This window comes from Mizuhopecten yessoensis, unplaced genomic scaffold (assembly GCF_002113885.1).
Source record: "Mizuhopecten yessoensis strain PY_sf001 unplaced genomic scaffold, ASM211388v2 scaffold716245, whole genome shotgun sequence".
NCBI classification, from domain to species: domain Eukaryota; kingdom Metazoa; phylum Mollusca; class Bivalvia; order Pectinida; family Pectinidae; genus Mizuhopecten; species Mizuhopecten yessoensis.
The window spans coordinates 279853-290016 of NW_018480020.1; the positions used below are offsets into that span (position 1 = coordinate 279853).

Genomic DNA, 10164 nt, shown 5'->3' on the forward strand with positions numbered 1-10164 from the left:
ATGAGCGTAGGCCCTGTACAGTAGCAGGGGGTTCAGTAGCTGATAAAGCCGCCACTTTGTGGGGGCTAGCCTGTAGAGTTCCATTGGACCAAATCCAGCCTAGGACAACCGCCCTTTTCGGGCAAACTACAGTCTTGGACGCTGACAAACGAAGGTTCTTCTTTTGTAGTAAGAGAAGGACACGTCGCCAATTGAGAAGAATCTCCTCATGGGTTTGGCCACCGATGTACAAGTCGTCAGCAATTTTGGCAACACAGCCTTCCTGGATCAGATCACCAAGGATCCTGGACATGAGCTCTTCGAGACAGGTTTCAGATCCGGGCATGCCCATGGCGGAACTAGTGTACACACGTATGCCCTTGAATGGAGTAGCGACGCCGCAGTACTTCATGGATGACGTTGCCAAAGGAATTTGGTAAAAGGCCTTAGCTAAGTCAGTAATGATCAAAAGGCTCCATTTACCAATTTCACGCAAAACACCATCAACGTTGGGCATTAGCGAAGGTTGCGGCTTGCTGTACTGAGCAAACTCACAAAATGAAGTAACAAGTCTGGTTCCACCATTGGGTTTCCGTATCAATAAGGAAGTGTTGAGATATTCAACCTGGACATTGACCTGCTCAGGCCTAGCGAAGACACCCATTGACTCCAAATCATCAAACTTTGCCTGTAACTCCTCCATGGTGCCCCTGTTGTATTGGGGAAGTCGTCCTTTACGCTGAGGAGGGAGAGGTGGACCCATATTCACAACAGCTTCGATAGGTCCACTCGCGCCGTTATACTTGGAAATGGAGGGGTTGAAAACATCATCAAACTCGGTGTGGAGTGACTTGAATCTATCGCGGATGGTTGAGTCTAAACAGGAGTCGGGGTCAACGACGACATCACGTGAAAAGGGCTTTGCATTGGTAGAAGGCGTATCACGTACACTGGTGGAAGGTAGGGGGTCATATGGTACGGACTTTATAGGAGTACTGGTAACGGTCTAATTTGGCAAAGCTGTTCACCACTTTTCAGCACAATAGGCGAGTCAGTAGAATTGATGATACGCACTGTATGATCCACGGAGAGAATGTCTTGTGGTGGAGGCCAGGCCTCCTCGCATGAGGAATGCACATTAGAAGGACTGTCCAATCTAGGCTCAAAGGCCCAAACTGCGTCGGGCTCCAAATCGCATGGTGTAGAGAGCTGAAGGTATTCACCAGGTAAAACCACAGTGCGTTTGGGATTGCGTAGTAGGAAAGCCTGGGTACGTCGCACGCTGGAATGTGAAGATCGACTAGGTGAACCGCCGTTATTGATAACCTCAGTACCATTTATCACGATCTGCCGTTTCGCTGGGCGAACGCCAATGTCATTTCGGGACATAAACGGGTTTCCTGCCAGAATATCGACATCCAACTGTCGCACAACTAGAGCATCGAGCTCAAAGTTAAGTTTTCCTCGAGTGATGGAGCAGTGCACTTCTCCTACAACATCCATGGGAGTAACACCGTCTGCCTGACGAGCGACCTGGGACGCTGGGGTAATTGGAAAACCAAACATACGGGCAGCAGATGCCCGGACCATGTTAGATGTAGCGCCGGTGTCCAATGTCAGCTTTACAGGGTGTTCATTGAAAAATGTAAGGAGAACCGGGGATTGAACGATGCTCACACGGTGGGCGACAGGCCCTTCAACGCTCATTGACTGAGCGATGCTGTCGAAATCAGAGTCTATGACTTCATTTTCTTCCTCGTGACAGGATTCGGCATCACCCTCGGTCACAAGACGCGAGCGACTTATGGACTTCCTGTCACGTTCAGGAAGGAAGCGACAATTCATGAGATCATGTGTGGTATAGGGTCGGTTGGCTGTTTTGCATAAGATGCATGACAATGCGGGTCTCTGCCGTGATCTGTCCTTACTCTTGAAACCGTACCCCTTTGAGAATGTGTTGCTGACACGCATAGCCTTGGTATCCTCTATACAGCGGAGCTCATCGAGGAGAGAACTGAGGGCCTGAGAAATTTCAGGCTTTAAGGAGGCGAGTGACTTATTACGAAGCTCAGAACCATATTTCTGCTTCACAAGAATGGGTAGGCCTGGATGAACGAGTTGGAGCCATATGACAACAATGGTGTTCTCCAGAGTGGGAGTAAGATCCTCGTCTACCTCAACAGCTTCACCGTGATGTGTAACGCCGCAGTTGGCAGTAAGTAAATTGTCCTCAAAAAATGCTGTAAGCCGTTGGAACAGATCCTCAGGTCTTTCGTCTGGCTGTAAAGATATGCTCGACAAATCTAGAAAGTGAGCACCGGTGGACTGGAAGCCGTAGTGTTGTCTGGTTTTTTGCCGGACATCATTTAGGGAAAGTGAGCATTTTACTATGGAGTTTCTTGAGATGACGGGGCAAAAATTGGCAATCTGCCCTAACATTAGGTCTAGGTGGGCATTTTTCTGAGCGGCGGTCAATCGCTGGTCTGCCGGGATGGGGTCGTTATCATTAGTGAAACCGCTATGGGGGTTTGTAGCGGTTTTCTTTTGCCATGTTGCCTCTAGGCAAGGAACAAAATTCTTGTCCAGTGAAATAATATACACAAGGTTCTGTCGCCAACCTTCATACGATGCTATTGTCTCATGCTTTGTTAATTGCCATTGTTTGGGGGATCTTGGGGCAGCCATGTCGCTATATCACACTAAATGGTATTGATATGATCAGGATGATGAAATGAACACACAAAAATACAGACACAATTCACGATCGTGTTGAATACATAAAATAAAGGACGAATTGGATCACAGTTCACAAGAAAAAACAGCGGGTATGACGTGGAATGAATGAAAATTCTTATTTGATTATGTGAATCCTGTAGGCCCTAACGTTCCGAGCCCCTATGTAAACGCGGTTGTTGTTGACGTTACAGCCTTCACTTTAAAGTACAGATGTCACGATGTTGGTTGACTACACGTTCATTAGAGTCTTCTAGGCATGGGTAATGCGCTGCCACCACGCCAATAAGGAATGACACCGTGTTCTGATGGTAAAGACTTTATGTAACACAACGCACAATAACCACATGTTACAACAAAATGGAATCAAGCCGGAAGAGGAAGTGCCCAGCATGGGGCCGCTTAGAAGTCAGTGACGAGGCCGCTTGATATAAGAGAAAGAAAATAACGTACTGGCGATGGGTAAAACCACTATATAAGGATTGAAGCAGGCTTCATACAATATGGATGTAACCGATTTGCCTTCATACCGGCATGGAAATTAAAAACAACAACACCGCCGTTTAATCCATATATCTACACTTTTATTTATTGCGTTTTGTATATGCGTCATCCTTTAACGACATTGGTGGAACAGTCCTATTTGAATGACATTGGCGCCAAAAATTAACCGTAGTCATTTGAGCGTTTGACGCAGGGGCATCATCCATGTCATTCGAAGCGAAGCAACAAAACCCTCATTGAACAAGGTTAATCAATGACGTCATAAGTGAACCACGTGTTATGTCACGAGAGTTTTTGCTTTCATACTCAAATGAAAAGCAGTTCTGCTGGTAATGTTCTTATAGCGAGTTGCAGCGCAAATGTAAATATATGACTGTTCTTTTAATAATAAAAAAATACGGATGAAAAAAGCCTCTCGAGTCTTGACATTTTGCTTGGAAAAGCAACTACAATTTATCATTCGACTGTAATACATTGTCATTGGACGTGACTAAATTATCCAAGCTGGGACTGGAACAATAATACTAATACCTGGAAGAATTTTCCCCAAATTTCATTTGTCATTTGTGACTTCGTCTACTTGCTGGATACGACGCCGGAATAGTGCAAATTGTTGAAACACCTACTAGAAATGATTATACGCTAGATCTAGTTATAACCGATACGACCAATCAGGTCATCCAATTCAATTTCTTACCCCAACAAAGACTCTACATTTCTGTAAATTCAGGTCGTGCGAAAATCAGCTCATAGAGTTCATAGATAATATATCAGAGGTAATTGTAATTAACAATATAAAAAACCTATGTAAAGATGTAATCAAGACATGTCATACCAAATGCTCACATCTTTGACTGAATTGTCTCCTGTTTTACTTGTTGATTAATAGAATACTTCAATCCCCTTGAGATGAGATAGGGGAAGCTCAACCCTCAGGGAAGGATTCTTAAGTTGCCAAACACGAGGATTATCAACTGAAAAATCGTCCCCGAGGGTTGAGATTCTCGATCTCACCTCGAGGGGTGTCACTGATTCTTTTTCTCTTATCCTGTTGACCGTGTCATATACATAATGCATCGTTGACGTTGTGGGCTCATTGCATTGTTGACGTGACGTCTTACAATTCTTTTTAGAAGAGAATCTCCCGTCTCAACCCTAGAATGATATTAATAGAATCCATCCGTGATGTGAGGTATGGATACACAATTGTAAGGTTATTCAAACCTTCGGGATAAAGCCTCGTGTCTCATGCTCAATATTTCATCCCTTAATTGGTTTTGAATTACCTTATTCATACCTTACACCAAGGATGGATTATTTTAATCTCACACCGGTAAAAGTGCGGATACACCTGTCCAGGGTAAGAGCAAAGGATATCCAAGATGAGTTGAAACACTCTACCGCAGTATATATATACCACCTCTATCGATTCTCTTGGTTCCTTCAAATTAGCGCTTCTTCACATGTGTTAGACCTCTTGGGTTTATCACGTTTTTACCCAATGTACAGTGTAGCTCTCTCATTTGCCAATTCAAGCAGCTGAAGCTGTCCCAGAGACATATACACAAGGCAACTCATTCCACCAATCTGATCTGTGCATGGAATTCCTCTTCAAATGGCGGGATGTAGAGACATATATACATTTGCAGGGGTTTGGCGGTTTATTCAGTGGCGGATCCAGAGTTTTTTTGGGGGCTTCAGGAAACCCCCCACCCTGAGAATTTTCTTTAAAAATCATGTATTTTCACCATTTCCCTCAATTTTTCCCCACTTGGAAACCCCCTCTGGAAACTTGGAAACCATCATTTTTTTATTTCCATTTTCAAATATTCAAATTTCAAACGACTCTAATTAATATTCTGTAAAATGTATAGCAAACTACGTGAATTATATGTAATATTACTATAGGAAATGCATTTATGATTAACAACGGAATAAGATCATGGTACCGTTAAGTCCGTGTTTAAACAAATATTCCATAAAATGACTAATGCAATAATATATTTTAACTTGTATCTATCCTTTACATTAAAAGGTATTTCATTCACATAGAGACGTACATACTACTGGCTTTATATGCCTCTGATTCAAACATAAAAAAAAATCGTTAATTTTACTTGTGGTCATTTTTAATGTTGTATTTTTGTAAAATTCCGGAACGGACCTTCCTTTTCCGTATCATAAATTAAGACGTTTACCAAATATCCGGGATGCTTTTTGATGGAGTAGATGAACATGGATAAAAACATAACAATGGTTAAAGACGTAATCTCATCCAACCCCGAGATAATTTTGTCATTCGCAGAGTAAGCATTGCTGCCTGTTTTCATGTGCATCTCAGCTTTTATTCGTGATGTTGCGTATATATAAGTGATTAGGCCTGCTGTCAGATAGTCTGCTAAAATTCTGATCGGTTGCCTGTTTACGCATATTGTCAGTTTAAGCGGACTACAGTAGCTGTCAGACTGTCGCTGGCTTCCACTGTTATGCCAATCGAACAAACCACAGTGAGGTCATGTGGCATTTTCACATACCCGGGTAAAACCCTTTGTATATTTTTTTTTAGCAAAATCTCGAAAATGCATAATATATAGTATACACATAATCAGTGTGTCCAGCACATGTGCTCTGAGAATATACATGATTAACCCACCTGAGTTTTCTCTGGCCCGGGCACCAGACTTAGATATGTTTACAGATAGATTTCTTGTTTGGAAACCAGACATTTATATCATTATCTGTCAACTAAAAGCATCAACCGACAACAAGAATCTTCAAGTGACAACAAGCGTCACCTGACCAAATCTTTAAAAAACCAGAATGAAGTAACTGACATCAGGAGATACACTGTTCCTATGACTTATACAACTGTACCAAATTTTAATTTGATATTTGAAAAATTGGCCGTGTTATGATGAATTGAATTTTTACGATCAGCTGTGTGGCATGTGTGTGTGTAAAAGATGTTGATTAATTAGGTTGCCTTACAAGCGTCAGCTGTAAGGAACTTCCCTTTAGCTCAGCGGTAGAGCATCAGGCTGGAGAGCCAAGGGTCAGGGGTTCGAGCCCCAGCAATGGCACTATTTTTATCACTATTCCTCTACTATTACATGTGTATATAGAACTCTGCTGATCAAGATTAAGTGTTTTCAGACAATATCTCTTCAATTTGATCCTTCAAGAATGCAACATAAGAAGATATGTTATTCATACAACTATATTTACATTTGTGCTGCAACCCACTATATGAACATTACCATCAGAAATGCATTTCATTTCAGTATGAAAGCAAAAACTCTCTTGACGTAACATGTGGTTTACTAATTATGATGTCATAGATAAACCTTGTTCAATGAGAGGGCTTCATGCAATATATGGATGGAACAAGTTTGCGTTCATACTGGCATTAAAATAAAAAAGAAACGCTGTTCAATCCCTATATAGCTTATGACACCTATAGCTATATACCATGTTTCAGGTCGATATTTGAAAAAATTACTGAGTTATCGTGAGGTTCAATTTTTTGATATACAAGCATGAACATTAATGGCGTATCACAAACGTGTATGTACTGTAGGACTTTGAATTGATGCGCTAATTATGTGGCCTTAAATATTAAATGTTTTACAATTATTTTTGTAGACATCATCTCCAAAACAAAACTCTGGAAAAAATTCAACTGACAACATGAATGCTTATTGTCAAACCATGCAAAATTACACTTATGGATATTCAAAATTTTGCAGAAAAAAAAGAAAAAAATCCACTTGCAAAACAAAATAATTACAGGAACTGTTTATGCTATTGATGTCTAAGTTTTCAGATATGAAATAAAACACAGCATTTTAGTAATCAAATAAGTCTGACGATCCTGCTAATTTAAACCTTTAATTCAGAATATTAAGGAAAGAACACCCTAACCAACTTACAAAAAAAATGTACAATACTGCCTTTGTTTCCATTTTCCTTTGCCTCGAATATTTTCAAGTGTACTTTCACAGGTTTCATAAATAATTACTAACTAGAGATTAAAAGGAACATAGATTTTACAGTTTAATTTGTTTGAACTCATTTTCTTAATTTGTCCATTTCTTCTTGTTTTAGGTATCCCTGGTCTTGCGGAGATAATACTCTGATAATTAAACTTTGACAACTAAATAGGAAAAAAATACTGATATGATCTACAGACTGTATACCCTGCAAAAATAGGAGAAATCTACAGTTAAATCATCCAGATGATGTAACAGCATCATACAAGCATGGAAATGTCTGATTGTTCCATGTACAATGGAAATCTCCAAGGTATCCAAACTGGATTTAATGGAACCTACGAACCAACCGATTCCATCATTGTGCGAACCAAAGAAATTCAACAACCATTTGAAGTTGTGGGTAAAGGAGAATCTCACAACGATGAAATAAATGATAACACTTGGTCTGATGATAGTGGATATGAGTTGAATCAGAGTCACAATGATCATTTCTCTGAAGAAAAGGACACTCTTGCTGAAGATGACGGGATGGTTGAAAATGTAAAGGGAAAACAACCCATATTGATGACAGTTGGCGAATATCATCCAGGTATTCAGTCTGATTTTGAGGTCAAAACAGGTGTAACCACCGAAAATTCAAATAGTATTCTCTCCGATCCCTCCACATCATCTTCCTCAGACCAAACTGAGGCTGCGGACCTAATAATTGATTCCGGAAGACCAGTGGAACAAACCTTTTTTGAAAGTGAGGAAAGCAATCCTTTAATAAACACTTCCATATCTGGAAACAGTGATCAAAATGGTGAGTTCGATTCTGTTTATGAGGTACAAAGGGAAACAGCTTGCAAAGCAAAAGATTCAGAACGCTCATCAAGAATGAAGATTGACTTATTTAAAAGTAAAGGAAGGGTGACTGATTCCGGCTACATATACAGAAATGAAACTGGTGAACCAAGTCTTGTCAGTCCTTGTACTACAGCACTAGCTGAACATCAGGACCTCGACCCGACACGGTATGGACCCAACGGAAATCTAGACAATCGTTGTGAGCTCTGTGGCAAGACCTTCAGCCAACCGTATTTACTTAAAGTCCACTTTAGAATTCATTCAGGATTTAAACCTTACAAATGTGAGCTCTGCAGCAAGGGATTTGCACAGAGTTCTGGACTGAGGTCCCATAAACTCACACATACCGGCGAGAAACCCTACAAATGTGACATTTGTGATAAAACATTCACCGCAAGTGGGAGTTTGAATATGCATTATCGGACACATAATGGGGAGAGGCCGTTTTCTTGTGAAGTTTGCGGTCGTACGTTTCGTTACCGCAGCGCAATGAATAAACACATCATGATCCACACAGGCGATAGACCATATACTTGTGATGACTGTGGCAAAGATTTTAGTCGAAAAGGCAACCTCGAGACGCATAGACGCATTCACACAAACTCCATGCCCTATCAGTGTGATATATGTAAAAAAAAGTTCAACCAAATGAGTAACCTACGTACACATGAAGTGACACACACACTCGTTAAGCCCTATAAGTGTGACCTATGTGGGTCAGAGTTCTTCACCAAGTTTAACATGCAAAGACATATTGTAATTCAGCATATAAAAAAGAAGAGATAATGATTTTTTTTTGTGTAAATTTATTAAAAAGAATAAATATCTATGTGAAGTAGGTTAGTATAGAATAAATAAAATGTAACTACCAATCAGCTTTCACACTTCACAGGGATCTTCAGGTTTTTTTAAATGAACAAAATCATGACGCCACAATTACATTTCAACACACTGCAGTAGTAATATGATGTTACAATGTACACAAGATTTGTGGACAAACTAGCACAAAATTTTACTTTGGCCTATTGAGGCAAGATTTTTAATATTTGGATGAATGATCTCCTGAAGAGCCATGTGAAGGGTGAAATCTGCTTGTTTTAAAGTTGTTTATTATTTATCTTATAATTTCTAAATATACCGGTTATATAATTAATATATCAAGTACACAAGACTGACCACTAGGCTGACCACTAGGCGCATATATGCTGGCAAATGAACATTAATTTAGAACTGTTAATATAAATATTATACATTATTTAAAACATTCTTGTGATGCCATCCATTGTTATAATTGTCCATTATATAGAATATGAGTACTGTTATATGCATAACTGTCCAATATGTTACAAAAACTGTCCAATAAGATCATAAAACTGTCCAATATTTTAATATTGTACAGTTTGTTAAAAATAACGGACATGTTTTTGGACCAGTTTAAGTAGAACATAGAAACTGGAGCATGACAATATATCCATCAAAATTTAATTGCATTATTGAAACAATACAAAATTGACACAAGGGTGATCAATCCACTGGATATATACAGGTAAATCCACTGTTACAGATACAATGTACTCCCTTTTAGAATCTTAGGGTAAATGACACCTCACCCGCGCTAACAGATAACTCCCTATTATTAGTATTAGTATTACTGGAGTCAGCAAGTTTTAATTTTTTCACTGGTGATGCCATATTTTCAATTCCTTGCACAACACTGCTAACATTTGCCAGCTGCGCATCACATGTACGCTTATATGAACGAATGGCCGCTGACTGATGTCCAGTTTTTTCTGCCACTAATTGTTCGTCGAATCCTGCCTTATAGAGGCGTGTCGCAGCAGTCGCTCGTTGGGAATGGTTAGTGAAATATCCTTCAAATCCAGCCTCCTCACGCAACTTCCCCACTGTCTGCTGCAAGATATGTACACCCAGTGGAGAATCACAGTACCAACAGTCCGGGCTGGGGGTCTTCTTTGGCCTTAGGTACAATGCACTGCATTTTCCGGTTTTTGGTCTGGAAGATTTTTAAATTGTAAACCTTAACAGTTAGAATGAAAAGGAAAATTGAAATTTTGTTTTAAAAAGGTAAAGTTCTATTTTCCAACATAAT

General features: G+C 40.0%; 1 protein-coding gene across 1 annotated transcript; it reads left to right on the forward strand.

Annotated features, from left to right (window-relative positions):
* Positions 1 to 5420: 5420 nt before the first annotated feature.
* On the forward strand, positions 5421 to 9106 carry LOC110442304 (zinc finger protein 271-like). The gene is made up of 2 exons (XM_021485835.1): positions 5421 to 5522; positions 7321 to 9106. The coding sequence occupies exon 2, from the start codon at positions 7476 to 7478 to the stop codon at positions 8838 to 8840; it is 1365 nt and encodes a 454-aa protein (XP_021341510.1). The 5' UTR covers positions 5421 to 5522; positions 7321 to 7475; the 3' UTR covers positions 8841 to 9106.
* The last annotated feature ends 1058 nt before the right edge of the window (positions 9107 to 10164 follow it).

Excerpts from the sequence above, each read along its gene's own strand:
- LOC110442304 (XM_021485835.1), top strand. The coding sequence starts at position 7,476 with ATGGAAATGTCTGATTGTTCCATGTACAATGGAAATCTCCAAGGTATC.